Source organism: Echinops telfairi, unplaced genomic scaffold (assembly GCF_000313985.2).
Source record: "Echinops telfairi isolate 266 unplaced genomic scaffold, ASM31398v2 ScPeMD7_443;HRSCAF=831, whole genome shotgun sequence".
Lineage (NCBI taxonomy): Eukaryota > Metazoa > Chordata > Mammalia > Afrosoricida > Tenrecidae > Echinops > Echinops telfairi.
The window spans coordinates 68,195,754-68,212,664 of record NW_022104341.1 but is presented as its reverse complement, the minus strand read 5'-3'; the positions used below and the strand labels follow the sequence as shown (position 1 = coordinate 68,212,664).

General features: G+C 41.4%; 1 protein-coding gene across 4 annotated transcripts in view; it reads right to left on the bottom strand.

Annotated features, from left to right (window-relative positions):
• Window positions 1-16,911, bottom strand: part of OMA1 (OMA1 zinc metallopeptidase) — an 89,145-nt gene that overhangs the window by 2,840 nt on the left and 69,394 nt on the right. The window contains exon 9 of one of the 4 annotated variants that reach the window (XM_045291954.1): window positions 1,265-1,935. The exons of 2 other annotated variants lie outside the window; for them this stretch is intronic. In XM_045291954.1, coding sequence (XP_045147889.1) covers window positions 1,879-1,935 — 57 coding nt within the window. In that variant the 3' untranslated portion in view covers window positions 1,265-1,878. Of the gene's footprint in view, window positions 1-1,264; window positions 1,936-12,786; window positions 12,889-16,911 lie in introns of those variants that run through there. One more of the 4 variants, XM_045291953.1, reaches the window with a different exon arrangement.

Here is a 16,911-nt window from a genome sequence, read left to right as displayed (position 1 = left end):
GAAACTGATTTTGTTTGGTGGTGAATGAAGTTTCAAGCCAGTTCAAACTGGCTCAGCATGGCTGACAAAATGAAATCAGAACAGACTCAAATTTGTAAAGTGGATGTATCAGAATGATAACCGGAAAGGGAAACTTAACGGGTCAAAGCCCCGAACTGGGAGACTCCGGAGAGATGTAGTGAGCCCTTCCAGGGGTCTAATGAGGGAGGGAAGATGCCCTGGTGGTGTAGCTGTAACAAATCCGACTGCTAACCTTGGGTCAGCAGTTCAAAACCACCAGCTGTTTCTCCGAAGACAGGGCTTTCTACTCCCGTAAAGAGTTAGTCTGGGAAACTCACAAAGGCAGTTCCACCCTGCCCTACAGAGTTGCTGCAGGTCAGGGTTGACCAGATGGCAGTGAGTGGGGCAATGAGGGAGACTGGACTTAAAGCGGAGGAGCACAACACACAGGGCCCCATGATTCTCAACCCTGCTGGGCAAGGATTTGTTTGCTACATAGTGTACACGCTGCTCTTGTTCCCTAAGAGGAAATTAAATGTCTAGCAGGCATCGACTTGGCGACTTTCCCCACTCGGGTTATCATTCCAATACGTCCACACTCGACAAGCGTGGGTTCATTCTGGTGCCACCTCACCGGCTATCAGTGAGCCGGGAAGAATTGGTTTGAAGCCCTCGTTGTTAATGCTTTCTGTACTAATGCTGCTTTTTTTTTTTTTGGCACTACATATGCTTCTTGCATAAATCTTTTATAGTATAAATGTACTTTGGAGATGTTTGAGCTCAGTTTAATTACAGGAAAATGGTATACTTTCTTTATAAAGGGTTTCTATCAATATTTCTTCATGTGTGAACTGTTTCTCTCCTTCAACTATCAAGAGGAATCCTGTTACAAACCCTATATATTTCTATAAAAGCTTCATCTACTTTGCATACTAATCTTTTATTACACATCCCGATGAAATATTCTCTTCTCTGCTTTCCCTTCCATATTTTGCTACATTTTAGGTGCCAACATCTTTTTATTTTTATAAATTCACACTTACCGTACTGAATATTTCTCCTCTGAACAAAAATAAGCAAGATGTTTCTACTGTACAGCTAGAATATGCTCTTCTATTTCCTTTTCTTATCATTCTATGCACTGCACAGAATAGGCACTTAATAAATGCATGTTGAATTTTAAACAAATATTTATAGACTACTTATGAATAAACCATTATGATAAATGTCAAAGGTAAAAAACACTTATGAGTTTACACTATAATAGAAAGCAGACATGCGCATTTGTAGTAAGAATATAAGGTTCTGAGGATCCCAAAGAAGATTTGGGGTTAAATATGGAATTAGCCAGCCAGCCGGTCACAATTCTAAAAGAGTTCCACTAGAAGGGAAAAGGGCTCCCATTTACTGTTCACTTCCCACAAAGGGACTTCAAAGAGTTGTGAATTTTTTCTCTCTTCTTAATTCCATTCTTCTGTGCACTTTTTGAAGTCCCTTCCTATGTACCTTGCTCCGTGCCAGGTAGTTTACATGTTATGATTTTCCACGGTGTTTTGAAGAGATCATTTTTAAAAACGTTTAATTACTTTAAAAATCTTGAGTCCAGTCTAGAATTCCTACCGTTAAAGTGTCTCACGATTATGAAAGAAGAGGGCAGTAGAGAGGGAAAGAGTGAAGAAGGAACTAAGTATTGGTTTCATCCACACAGTCCAGTCAGCACTTGGGAGATCTTCACCAGTTGCCATCAATTCACTTCTGACTAATGGAGACAGAGTGGAATCGTGCTCCAAAAGGTCTTTAATGGCTCACTTCAGAAGGAGCTCACCATCAGGACTTTCTTCCAAAGAGTCTCTGAGCGGTCTTGAACTCATCTTTACATTAGCAGACAAGGGCGTTGACCAGAGGCTCGCAGGAGACAGCACTATTGCCATTTTGCTGATGAATAAAATGGAAGGTTGGATTAGGTAAATTCCTCAAAGTGCCTGAGGAAGAATTACAACCCAAGATGCCTTACTAAATTTTTAACTACATCCTTCTCTCATCACCAATTTTTGATTTGTTACATCTCAGTTTCACTGAGGGGAATGCTATCTAAATCCATTGTTCTATTGTTAACTTAATGTTACATTACTTATCTTTCCTCTTATTACACATTTTGCAGTCATTTAACAAATGTTTACTCAGCAACTCACAGAAACTAGGGGTGTAGACGTGAACTAGGTCCTTACATACTAAGGAAGCTCGGAGTTGGGAAGGATACTTGAGTTAAGTGCATGAAGAAACTAAACAGTCTAGTGTCAGAGAATAATGGCAGGAATAAAGGCTATGCCATCAGAGAATCAGAGAAAGCTGGCCTGTGGAGGTGACGCCTGTACAAAGAACTGACTGGAGAATGATTCGTGTAGATAAACCTGAGAGTTGTGAGGAGAAACACGGGAGCCGGTGGAGCGTGACAGGTGATGATAGGGTTGGACAGTGGCCAAATTATGGGACTTCAAGACCACAGGCAGGAGCTTGGGTTTTTAGTCCAAATTAAAGAAAAAGTCACTGGAAGGTTTTAAGCAGGAAGATGGCTTCAAAAAGATCACTCTGCTAACTGTAGTGAAAATGGACGGGTAGAATCGAAGGTAAACAATGAAAGCAGAAGATTAAAATCAGAAGTGACCGTAGTCCTCTGGGGGAGAGATGCTGACCCTCACTAGGGGGACCATCACTGGGACAGGGAAAAGCGAACAGAGCCCTGATGCGGTGGCTGCAGCTGATGGGCTTTTCTCCTAGATAGGACGCAGAAGCCAAGGAAATGAAACCCTACATTTCCTCTCCTCTGTCCTGTTACACTATTCATGCATCTGAGAATAATGTACTTGCTCAAAGTGAATAGCTATTGTAATGCAGTCCTGTACTATGGGCTACCGAAAACAACCGGAATTGTGTTTCTCCAAAGCTATGCATTTAAATTTTTTTACAAAATAACCTTATCACCTTCAAAGTACTCTCCATTACACTTAATACATTTGTCAAATCTGTGATTCCACTCTTGAAAACATTTTTCAAACTCATCTGTTTGGGTGGCTGGCAGCACCTCCTTCATTTTTTTCTTCACCTCTTCTGCGTTTTAAATCGCTGTCTTTTCATGCCCTTCTTCATTTGAAGAAACAAAAGTAAGTTGCACAGAGCAAGGTCAGGTGAGTAAGGTGCATGGGGAAAGAGAGGCATGCTGCTTTTTGCCCAATACTGGCAAACTGAGATGGCGGCGTGAGCAGGCACATTGTGGTGGTGGCAAAACCGGTCCCCTGCTTGCCACAAATATCAGGCCCTTTTTGTTGCACACTGTTACACAATCTGTTCAGAAACTCTAAATAGAAAGCTTGCTTAACAGTCTGACCTAGTGGAACAAACTCCAAATGCATTGAGTTGACATTTTTGTCCATTCAGGAAGTTGACAGACGTCCAGAATAAGGTTTGTCCATCAATCGACATTTCATCTTTCTTTAAAGAGAAAACCACTCATACGCTTGAGTTTTTCCCGTAGTGCTATCCTTGTAAGCTGTGTTCGACATCACAACAGTTTCTGCAGCATTTTCCTGAGCAGGAAACAAAATTCCACAGCCGCACACTGTTCTCCTAAATCAGCCATCAGAGAAAACATGGTTCAAGGGAAACAGCTTTGACAAAAACGTTCACTGTGAATGTGTTTGGATCTTCCCAGGCGACATCACTGGTTGCCTAACTCAGAGTGAGTTGCTTGATGCTCGCCTGGCAGGAAAAGTGAGTATGAAATCTCCACCCAGCGGAGCTTTCTTCCGGCTTTAGGGGCTAACCTCTCATATTATTTACTTGATAATGGCCCCGATCCACCCCCAGTTCTTTATAGGTTTTTGTTCTCATCAAATCAGCAAGACAAAATCCTTCTATGCTCAAAAATTGAAGTAGAGAGTTAGCAATGTCCTTTTCTGTGTTTTGAACCTAGAATTAATTTCCTACTGAACAACTGTTCTTTGACCTTTTGAAAACATTCTCCAAAGTAAATCCCCATCAGGGCAAGCTGCCCTTTTCTTTATTAATTTGTTATGACTCTTTGGGTTTCTAAAACTATTGTTTTTATTTATTTATACTTTACCCTTTTCCAAACTTATTTTGAGGAGGTTGATTCTAGTTAAAATTTCAGACATGGCAAGATATGACAAAATAATAATGTATAAATTATCAAGGGCTCATGAGGGAAGAGGGGGTGGGAGGAGGAAAAATGAGGACCTGATGCCAGGGGCTTAAGTGGAGAGCAAATGTTTTGAGAATGATGAGGGCAATGAATGTACAAATGTGCTTTACACAACTGAATGTCTGTGATAAGAGTTGTATGAGCCCCTAATAAAACGATTTAAAAAAAATTCTAGTTCTTGCTGCATCCACTTTGGCAGTTCATTAGTTTCCATCAGTAAAACACACACACACACACACACACACACACACACACCTTTCTCCCCTTGCCCTTCTCTCCTCTCTCTCTCTCTCCATCATTGAATAATTCCAACTCAGATCAGCCCTATGTAATCATGTAGAACTGCCCTATAGAGTGTTCTTGGTTATTATCTCCTTAGGGCAGTAAATCATCGCTAAGTCTTTTTCCCTTGGAGCAGCTGGCTGGGTTTGAACTACCAACTTTATGGTTAGCAACAATGTGGTTAACCATTGTACAACCAGGACTTCCTTAATATCAAGTGTTCAAAAATAACTTTCCCCAAGGATTCTGGGTTTTTTAATGTTAGTTGTTACAGTTCTTCTTCAGGTCCTATGTACATTTATTCTTTTAAAATCATTTCACTGGGAGCTCTTACAGATTGGCTACCCTAACTTTCCAGAGTTCAATCACATCAAGCAGTGTTGTATAACCGCTACCATAATCAGTTTCAAAACATTTTCTTTCTTCTTGAATTCCTTGATATCGGCTCCCCTTTATCCTCTCCCTCCCCCACCACACCCCCAGGAACACTTACTCTTTTAATTTTTTCTATAATAGTTTTGTTGTTGTTGTTTGCCATATGTCACACAATCCAATGTATTGTTCACATACAGTCCTGTTGTTCTATCCCTTCCAGTCGGGTTATACAGTCCTCAATGCTGTCAGCTCCCCCTGCCCCTCCCCAGTTCCACTTTATTCTTTATCAAAATAACTGATTCAATAGTCATCACTTTGACCAACGTTCCCAAAGAATCGACTATACACATTTTGTTACTCTCTACTTAGTTTTATTATTTATATTTTCCCTATTTGGGGCACTTGTTATAATCTAACTTCTTTTCTCTTTCTTAATAATTTAGACATTAAGATTAATAAAAACTTTATCTATATTAGGAATCTTATTGGCACTATCAAGTACTGGACTGCTAATCACAAGGTCAGTGATTCAAACCCACCAGGCATTCCACCAGAGAAAGACGAGGCTGTCTGCTCCCCTAAAGATTTATAGCTCAGTCACTTTATAGGGTCACTTTGAGTTGAAATTAACTCAATGGTAGTGGGTTTGTGGGGTTTTTTTAATAGGCTTGGTAGAAACTCATAAAAATATAGCTCATTATAAAATGTGCTGATTTTTAAAGATATTTTATCATTATAGATGTCTCTCATCTTATACATTATTTTAATTTTCATGAGGCCAATTACCTTTTAACTTTTAATACTAACTTTACTGTACTGTATTTGAATTCTTTGGTTTATAACATTTTTATATGTTTTTGTACAAGCTATATGACCGGTATTTTTATAAGATTTTTATGTATTTTAAAAGAAAGTAGAGTTTTCTTAGTATTTCATGTTTTTGTCAGTTAAACCTTGTTTCCATCTCTGAGCTTTGTCAAAGAAACCCTGGTGGCATGGTGGGCTATGAGTTGGGCAGTTCGAGGCCCCAGCATGAAGAGTTGCACAGTCTCAGAACCCCCCGGGCCGGTTCGACTCTGTCCTACAGGTCACGGAACTGACTCCACGCCAGTGAATTGGGTTTTGATGTGCTTTGTTTACCCTTTACTTGATGTGTGGTTTTCGAAGAATTGTAGCAAATACAGAAAAACAAGTAAGTACAATTTACATAATTGCTGTTCTTTAATGACTATTGGCTACTGAGTACATCACTGACATATTAGTCTATGTATTTCATTTATTAAAAGATCTTTCTATCCTAAAAGAAAGAAAAGCTGGTTTGGCTAGCTACCATATCAAAGAGTATTTGTTCCACTGTGTTTTGCTGTTGTTAGTTTGGTTGGTTTCTTTCTCCTTGAACCCTTAAACTTCTTCAAGGTCTGAAAAGGCTCCACCATTTTTACTTATAATTTTTAAATTGTCTCTTTTTACCTTAGCGGCTTGTAAGACAAGGTATTTGCAAAGATGATTACCATGATACATTTACATATCCAAGCATCATCATTTCGTGTTTTCTTGTGCATGAAGCTCTGTAAATTTTCATAAAAATACCTTCTTGACAGCAACGGGGCCAATGGCCCCAGGAGGTAGAGGAAGAAGGAGGTGGGGAAAAGGGTGTGGTCATGGACAGGGGAACATCTAGGGAAGCAGAGCCAGCATCCAGAAAAGGGTAGAGATCCTGTGAGTATTAGAGCAACACCAAGTTAGTGGAGAGGAAGCACTAAGAGGTGGAAAGAGGGGGAAAGTGATGGCGGGGCAAGAGGAGGCAAAAGGAAACAGAGGAAACCTCTAGGAAGCAAAGGCATGGATAGGGAGATTAACGGAGGTGTGCACTTATGCAAATGCATTCATCCATAACAATAGTGGTATGGGCCTATGTACATATATTTATAAGGCAATACACTGAAGCTGCAGACGGCCCTCGGCTCATACCTTCCCTCAATACAAGAACACTTTGTTCTAACAAATTGGCATTCTGTGATGCTCACCCCACCCTCCACCCTCTACATGATCGCTGAAGACAAAATGGGTGCATAAGCAGATGTGGTGAAGACAGAGGACGGGGCCCGGCTATTACAAGATATAGAGTCTGGGGTCTTAAAGGCTTGAAGTTAAACAAGAGGCCATCCAACAGTGAAGCAAGAAGCCCACATGGAAGAAGCACACCAGCCGGTGTGATCGTGAGGTGTCATCAAGGCCATGCAACGGGCATCAGAAGATTCACAACAAGCAGTAGACAAACAAAAATGAAATGGTGAGAATGGAGAGGGGTTGGAGCAGAGACCCAAAGCCCATCTGTGGACAATGGAACAACCCCCACCCCCCGACAGAGGGGCTGCAGGGAGGGGATGAGTCAATCAGGATGCAGTAGAGCACTAATGGGTCATGCAATATATTTCTGATCCCTGGAGGCCTTCTCACTCCCCCACCAACCCCCACTCCCCACTATCATGATCCCGGTGCGGCTTCCCACTCTGGACTAGACGGGAGCATGTACATAGGTATAGGCAAGAGATAAAACTCACAACACATGGAACCCAGGAACAGGAATGGGAATAGAGATACGGAAAGGGTAGGGGGAGGGAGGGGGAGAGGTGGGAAGGGGGGCACCCATCACAATGAAGGGCACATAACCACACACCTCCAGCCAGGGGGAAGAACAACAGAAACCAGAGGGGAAGGGAGACAGTGGTCAGTGTGAGATTTGAAAATAATTAACAATCTACAATCTATCAAAGGGCCATGAGGGTTGGGGTGGGGGGAGGGAAATAATGAGGAGCTGATCCCAAGGGATCAATGGAAATCAAATGTCTAGAAAAGAACAATGGAATACATGTACTAATATGTCAGATACAATTGATGTATGGATTGTAACAAGAATTGTATGAGGTGGGTGAATAAAATGATTTTTTTTTAATTCCTTCTTGAAAAGGTCATCTAAACTGAAAAAAACCACTGTTCCAGAAACCAGAACCAAGGAGAAGATGTGAGTCACTGAATGGTGGGAAAGGTGTGCCGGTCTGACCACTCTGAGAGGCACCTTGACTTCCCTGTTGAAGCAAGTCTTCTGTTGTTTGGAGTTTTTTTTAATCCTTGTTGGTGCCGGTTATTTTAATTTGGTTTGCTATGTCCCTCTCTCTTTAGCATCAATGGGTCTTGGTGCATTACGGCCTCCACAGAAGGTTCTCTGTGTACTCACACAGCTAGCAATTTTCCAGAAAAAGCTGTGTTTTACATCTCAAAGCCATTCTTCCTCTGTTACTGGCAGCGTCGTCAAACTGGACTTGGCATGCCAGCTTCAGGTGGCACTGCTTCTGCAGGAGTTCTTGCCAACGAGGCCGTCCTCAGCAATGGAAGAAAGGTCATAACCTAGACCGGAAGTTGGAGTTCGGTTTTAGATTTTTCCATTTAAAGTTCATCTCACTGGGAGACAAATGGACATTGCAGGGGCTCTGCTTTTGGTTCTTCTTGTTGAGTTCCATTTGAACGCGGACCTTCGTGTTGTTATTATTTAAGGGCAGTGCCAGAAACATAGCAGACAGTCAATACATTTTTTTCCACAAAGTTATTTGCATTTTTCCTTTCTGTTCAGACTTTTCCCAACTCTTATAAACTTCTCTCATTCGGAGTTTTAAAAAGTCTTTCACCCACCTCTTACATCTATTCCTGAATAGGAGAAAAACCTGGTAGCAACATCTTTGACTCCACAAGGGTAGCTTCGACTTGTCTGAGATCCCTCTTCATTGCTCTATGTACATTCCTCTGCAATGTGCACACTCAGACTAGGTTGGTGAGACAGAGGAAGACAATCCTTCAGCAAAAAAAAAAAAAAGCTCCCTAAGTTGTTGAACTAGTATTTCCAAGGTGCTAAATTACCATTTCATAATCACCTGCAGGTCAAGAGAGAAAGACGCTTTTTCGAAGGGTTGGGTTGTCACCATCTGAACTGACCAACTTTGGCATCACTGAATGTGGAACAGATTCAACGAGCACCCTGAGGCACTGCAGTGTGAAATACAGTTGCACAACCTGTAAGATACTTTCCCCCGAAGTTCACTTCTTTCAAAGAAAAAATTGCACCACGCAAACTTAAAACATGCGAGGATGACCTGCATTAAAAGGATTCCTGTATTGGGGAGGGAGGGGGTGAAAATGAGGAGCTGATACCAAGGGCTCAAGAAGAAAGACGATGTTTTGAGAATGATGATGGCAACAGGTGTACAAATGTGCTTGACACAATGGATGGATGGATGGATTGTGATGGGAGTTGTACAAGCCCCCAATTAAAAGATTTGTAAAAAAATTTTATAAAGAAAATTAAATTAAAGGATTCCTGTATAGATCTAATAGCATAGTTCTCAAAGGCAAGAAGTTGCATACAGCCTAAAACCTAAATGCTCATCAGCAGAATGGATTTTTAAAGAACATTGGCATATGCACATAATGGAATAGTATGCACCCCTAAAAAACAGTGATGAAACCATGAAACACCTCATGACATGGAGGGGTCTGGAAACCTTTATGCTGAGTGAAGTTAGTCAGTCACCAAAGCACAAAAACTGTATGAGTCTACCACGGTAGGGATGAGCACCGGGACAGGTGCAGGCGCAGCTTGCAGGCCATCCAGTCTGCTGGTCACTGTGGCCAGGCAGCTCTGTAGAGAGTCTGACTGGTGCCCGTGGACCATGCACCATCTTCCCTGTGTGTGCATCTTGAATGTCCCTTTGGCAGGGGGTCCTCGCGTCAGCTGGGATCGCATTTTCAAGAAAGGAGAAAGGGAAGATGCCCGCGCTTAGTGGCTGCCAGGCAAAGTTAAGAGGACGTCCCCCAGGGCTGGCAGACATTACTCCCAGCGTGATGACAGCTACTAACAGCAACGTCATGTCAGGATAGGGAAAGGGAGCAGACGTGGCTGAGAAAAGACAAGTGCACATCTGTTGGTAGAAAATGGGGGAGGGCCAACTTCCTAGAGGGGAAAAAAATCTAATAATACTTTTAAGGACTCTAAAGGGGTGAGGAGAGTAATATTCACCTAATAAGGCACATTGGCCCAGTTTCTGTCCACCCCCTGGGGACCCAAGGGAAGTGGCATTGAACACTGGTGCACTGAATGCTGCTGGATCTTGAAGGTACACAACACGCTTCAAAGGCCACACAAGAGGGGATCTAATGTGGAAATCCCAGGAGGTGAACTAGATTCTATCTCAAACACACCTGTAACCTAAGGACTTAAGACTGAAATTACAGGATATGTGAAGAACCAGAAAAGAGCTAGAACCAGGAGTACTGTGCTGTCAGTAGGCAGACCAACATTGACTTACTACTTCAATGCTCTACCTGCGGTATTAAGATCTATATTATTCTGACAGGCCTGTAATTGACAATGTCAGTAATTAATATTTTAAGTTTTGCTGACAACCAACTCACAGTTTGTTTAAAGAGCTTCCAGTCACATATTTATTCTGTACAAGTGAATAGCCTATATTTGTTTAACATCCCTCTCTTAATGGTGTTTTAAAAATGAGTGCCAGGAGCTAATCAGTAACAGTATTAACAGAAGGTCCTTATACTCCAGGGAGATCACTGATCAGATTCTCTACCATAAATTAATAAGGATACCTCTAAGGTAAGCCAGAGGCAAATAAAAAACCCAAACAGATTCAGGAATGGTCCATGAGCTTGCACTTAATCCTAGCTCCAATCTAAGCACAATCAGTTCTTATGACATGGCCCTGCCCAATACTAGCTCTCATGAAAGAAACACTGACTATATGGGTGCTATAGCAATGTGTGGTGAGAAATTAGATGGTGCCCGGCTATCAGATAAAATAGTGTCTAGGATCTTAAAGGCTTGATTCCAAACAAGCAGTCATCTCAGTGAGATGTCAACTAAGCCCACATGGAAGAAGCACACTGTGTTAGGCAGGGTTCTCTAGAGAAACGAAACCAGGACGCTTGCGATTTTTAGGTAGGAAGGTTAGGTAGGTAGGAAGGTTAGGTAGGTAGGAAGGTTAGGTAGGTAGGAAGGTTAGGTAGGTAGGAAGGTTAGGTAGGTAGGAAGGTTAGGTTAGGTAGGTAGGTAGGTAGGTAGGTAGGTAGGTTGGTTTACACAGTGAGAAGGAATATAACAGCTAATTAGTCCATACAGCATTCAGTTCAATTCACTTCTGTGGAACGGTTAATATACTGGAAGTCCTTCAACTCACCTGGGCTGCTGGGTCCAGGGTCAAGGAAGCTGACAGTAGAGTCTTCCCTGGGACAAAGCAAGCAGAGTCTCCCCACAGGCAGCAGGGTGGGTCACCAACAGTCAGTAGCTTGGGAGCTTAACAAAGCAGGCCCAGATGGAATATCGAAAGCAAGTGATGCAAGGCGACAGGATCCACCAGCTTCAAGCTCAAGCGATGTACGTACCAGCAGTGTAGCAAAGCAGGTCTCAAAGAAACCTCAAGCTCTAGCAACATGATCCATGGTTTGATGTGGTCCAGAGGTAGCACAGATCACAGATTGAGGCAGAGAAATAGCTAAAGCAGCAGTACACATGCCCCAGCATGCTCTGATCACCAGAGACAAAGAGAGGGGGGCAGGCCTTGCAGACTCATTTATCTGTTTGCCCTCCCATCAAACTGCGACCTGATTAACTCCACATGTTCCTATTGGCCTACGTATCACACCCACCAACATCCTTAACACAAGGATTGTAAATTACATGCTCCACCAAAGGTGGGAAGAATATCAGAGCTTAAATTGTGAAATTCTGGTAGGCCAGAAGACTCTGGATGACAGCGGAAGCCCAAAATACATTTGCAAGATCTACACAGGGAATAAGCCTCAGGTGATTTCCCCCTAACCATAATTGCCAGATGGGACTAACCTGGTTATCAGACATAGAGTACTGAAGAGATGACTATAGATTACAAGGATAAATCTGACTTGGCCAGTTAAAACCGTGTCACTTGATCTCCCCTCTGATACACTTTGGGCTTGATTTGTTTTGTAATATCGTCTGTTTTTGTTTTGTTTTGTTTTTTCATATTGGTGTTTATCTCTGTTGTATTTTGTCATTGTAGGTAGCCTTCTTAAATCTTTGCTGTGTTTTTCTATGTTCTTCAGCATATGAAACTCGAGACTGATGAACCTATAGAGCCAACAACTAAATAAAAGTTCCTGATGGGGACGTTGGGGGGTGGGGGTGGTAAGAGGAAGCTGGTATCAAGGAGCTCAAGAAGGTAGAACATGTTTTGACATATTTTGGTATCAATTGTGAACTGCTTCTTGATGTGATTGAACTATGCAATGGTATGATGTCTGGATTAGCTCTTAATAAATGGGGGGGGGGGGGGTTGTAAAATTCCTGTATAAAAAGAGAAAGGATGGCAGGAAAGGAAGGGGTAGCTACCACATGGCAGTAAAGGCAGAGGTCAGCTTCTATTCAGCTCAAACCAAACCCAATGCCATCGAGCCATTCCAAATTGTAACGACCCTACAGGACAGAATAGGATTGTCCCAGCGGGTTTCCAAGACTGTAACTGTGTATGGGCGTATAAGGCAACATCTTTCTCCTGTAGAGCAGCTGGTGGATTTGAACTGCTGATCTTCTGGTTAGCAACACAACCCACAACCCACTCGACACCACAAGATGGGCCTTTTAAAAGAAAGTAAAGAGGAGTTGGTTATGAGGGTTAGGGTGGGCTTACCAGGCTTATGATTGGGGCCATTTTTCCCAGAAATGTTTTGTCTTACAATAAGACCAGGATGAGCCCTGATGGTGAAGGGTTAAAGCATCCATTCAACTGCTAATTAAAAGGTGGGCGATTTGAACCCATCAATCATTCCTCGGGAGAAAGAGGTAACAGTCTGCTTCCAGAAAGATCTATAGCCTTGGAAACCCTCTGTCCTATGGAATTTCTGAGTTAAAATCGACTAGAAGGCAGTGGGGTGGAGTAGGTTAGAAGGCTGCATGGACCCTTCAAGACCTAGAGGAGACGAAAATAAAGGGTTGGGTACTCAGAGATTATAATAAGTCAAATGTATGTATTTTTTTAAATCGTATTTCCTCTGATCTCCCTTTCCCTCTATTGTTTTGCATTTCCACGATTTCCCCTTTAATTTTGCATTTATGTCTTTAATTCTAAATACCAATGGCTTATGAGAGATCTAAATGTTTCTCTTAAAAAGAAACCAACCCCTTTACCATCCGATCTACTTCCAATTCCCTCCACCAAAATTTCTATGGGTAAGCACAGACGTTTCCGAAACGGCTTCACTAACCTCAACCCAAGAACTCAAGAGCAAAATATTCAACAGAAATGAATGAAAACAGTAGGTGCTACTTTGAGAGACTAGAAATACAAGAATGAATGCTTACACAACGACTTAGCAAAAGCAACCCCCCCCCCCCCATAAAAAGTATGTTTATATATTAGCCGGATGATTTTATTTGGTATGTTTTCTTTGAATGATAAATGAATGGCAACAGAAATACAACAGTAGTTATGACTTTGAACTGAGCAAAAAGTGCATCTGCTGGGATGACTGCTGCATTTCCTGCTCTCTGAGCCAATGCGCTAGCTCTGTTAAGGGCTGGAAACGAGAGGATAATGTAGCCGATAGCTGTCCATGCGAAGGAACGGTGTTTAGTGGTGCACTGCCCTCGCAATAGACCGGTTTTACATCTGTTCGCATATGTACTGCAGCCTTCCTTACTGCCTATCTATCCTCTGAACGCCCCTAGCTGCAATTTACTACTCATCTCTTCATTAACTCATGAGTTAAATAAAATTTCGAATGTGTTCATTTTACATTTATAGCAGTCATCTTTCACCTTTAAAAACAAATTTATCGGGAATCCAGGACGGATGAGCCCTATAGGACCAGTGGTGTGAGTGGCGAAACAGGGAGGGTAAAGGGAGAATGGGTAGGAAAGAGGGAACCGATTACATGGAACTGTGTGTGACCTCCTCCCTGGGGGACAGACAACCGAAAAGTGGATGAAGGGAGACGTCGGACAGGGCAAGATATGACAAAATACCCATTTATAAACTATCAAGGGCTCATGCGGGAGGGGGGAGCGGGGAGGGAGGGGAAAAATGAGGACCTAATGTCGGGGGTTTAAATGGAGAGAAAATGTTTTGAGAAACGATGTACAAATGCGCTTTACACAATTGATGTGTGTATGGATTGGGATAACAGTTGTATGAGCCCCTAATAAAATGTTAAAAAAGAAAGAAAAAAATATATATAAAAATAATAATTTTCTTAATAAATAAATAAATAATAAGTTTTATTAATGTCAAAAAAAAAAGAAAGAAAGAAAAGATCACAGGTTAAGGGCCTTATGGGGCATTTCTGTTTGATTATAAAGTCATTATGAGTCAGAATCAATTCAACAACAGCTTTGCTTTGAGTTTAAACAAATGTTTTACCTCAAAATGTACAAATGTACGAGTGCAATATGAAAACAAATTTATCCTATACTTCATTTCTTTTTTTAAAAGTCCGGTGCCTCATTTTGGAAGTAGTTTAAAGTAAATACATATAAATAACTGAAATTTTAAACACATATAAATAAATTTAAAATTAAGGTCACCTTGGAGCAGTTCAGTTGTTCTCTGGAGTAATAAAACACAAGAAGAAAAGGGAAAAAATAAGGGTTTCATAGAAAACCATTTTATAATCAATCATTCCTATCAGGAGAATGATGCATTTTAAAAATGGCTATATTTACTCCCAGTAACAACAAATGTATTTATAAAACAATGGCTCATACACATCAAGATTCTAGGCACTTACACACTGAGTATAACAGCAATTACTTATTCATAAAAAATAAACTATAATAACATTTAAGGAGAAAAAAAAGCTAAAGCCAGAGCAGCTCATGGCTGAATCAGAAGCTTCTTCTGAGGACAGAAAACAAGGCATTTCAAGGGATAAACACCACCGCCATTTCCCATGCCTCTCCAAAAACATCATGACTTTTCTCCCCTTTCCCCCCAAAGCAAGTTTTTCTAATAGCCCATTCATTTCAGCCTCTAGTATACACATCACATGCACCATAATTTTTTTTTAAGGTTTTAGACAACGTTACTGTCAGGCTTTCTGGCTTTCTGTGATTCAGAGGTCAATTCAATCACAGTACCTGCTAAGATATTTGCCTTTTCCTCAACACTCTCCATGTCAGACAAAATGAAATTCTGTAAGGGGAACAGTGTACACTGGTGTACGCTGGCCAACAACATTTCACTTCAATGTTACACACGCCAACATTTTCCACTCATGAGATGTCTAATAGTAATGATTTATGAATTACTTTGTCCAATTATAAATGCATAAGAATGATTTACACACGAGTTCAAACCCTCAGCTGCTTCAAGTTTAAAGGGTTCAAAGTAAAATGGAATTAGAATGAATGTCTTGACAGCCTGCCACAAAGTAACCCTGATAACGAAACACTGGATGTGGTAGATCTGAACATCATGGCACTGAAAGTTCTAAAAACATTACAAATGGATCCAATAAAAAAGACAGCAGCAGATCCTCGATGAGTAAGATAAATTAAACATTTATTCTGTATTATTCTCCACCTCGTGTATTCCCCAAGGACAGGAGAGAAGGCAGAGAGAGGGACTTGGGGAGAGAAAAATTAAAAAACAAAAACAAACCCACTACCATCAACCTGATTTCCACTCATAGCAACCTTATTGGGCAAAGGAGAATGGACCCATGAGGTTCCCGGGGCTGTAGTCTTTATGAACATGGAGTGCCACAGCTGGTGGGATTGAACCACCAACCTTTCAGTTAATCTAAATGTTTACAGTTTTAAAAGAAATCTTCCGAGCAACTCTCTACTCTGGGTTTTTATACAATATCCCTTATTCATGTTTCTATAAGGGTTTTTATTGGAAAAGAAGTATCTCTTTCAACGACATACTATGGTATACATTAATGTACAGTCTGAAGAGTATAATATAGCATATAATTTTAAAACTTTCATACTATATTAAACATCAACCGGTTGATCGAACTTCTGTTCTTCAATTTTTCACCCAAGTTGTTATGGTAACCAAAATACACAGTATATGTGTTTCCTAAATTTAACCAACTATTTCAAGTAAATAAAATGATAACATATCAATTGGAATGAGTAAGACGTCAATAAAAGTATTCAAAAAAGATAACATCAAATAATATTATTACTACAAACCTGTATTTTTCCCTTTAAAACACAATAGATCTACTTATGTACTTGGGGTTATGTTTATGCAGGCATTTACACAGCATTACCTTAGATTCCACATTTAAAGAACAGGAAGTATGTATGCTTTTTTTTTTTACTAATTCGGGCGATCTAAAGACAAAACCAAAAAAGAAAATATGCTACCTTTTCTGCACACTATACGACTTTAAATACTTTGAAGTTACATGATTATACTACTTTGCTGGAGCTGTCAATCATGTCCTCTTAAAATGTTAAGCCAGATCCTGTCATGCTTCCCCGCTGCTCAAAACCCTCCAGGGCATCCGTTTCTGAGGCCCATACCCAAGCCCCCTCAGTCACCGGCTGCAGCCACTGGATGCCCTTGTATCCCTCCAATATGCCGGCTGGCTCCTGCCACAGGACCTTGTGCTTATCATTCTCTCTGTCAGAGTTCTTTCCCCAGAGAGCCAGCCCTACTTGGAACTGCTGTTACCGCACCCTTCCCATCCATGCTTGCACATTCCCAGTCCACCTAGCTTCTCCTGCTGTTTCTCCCTAGTACTCACTGTGACATACTCACTGCTACCATCAGAAGGACTCCTGGTGGTGCCGGGCTTAAAGCACTTGGCTGCTAACCATAAGCTCAGTGGTTGGCACCCCCATCAGTGCTCCATGGGAGCGCGATGCTGCCGTCTGAAAGACCAGAGATGCCCTGAGAGCGCGATGCCGCCGTCTGAGAGACTAGAGATGCCCCCAGAGTGCGATGCCGCCGTCTGAGAGACTAGAGATGCCCCGAGAG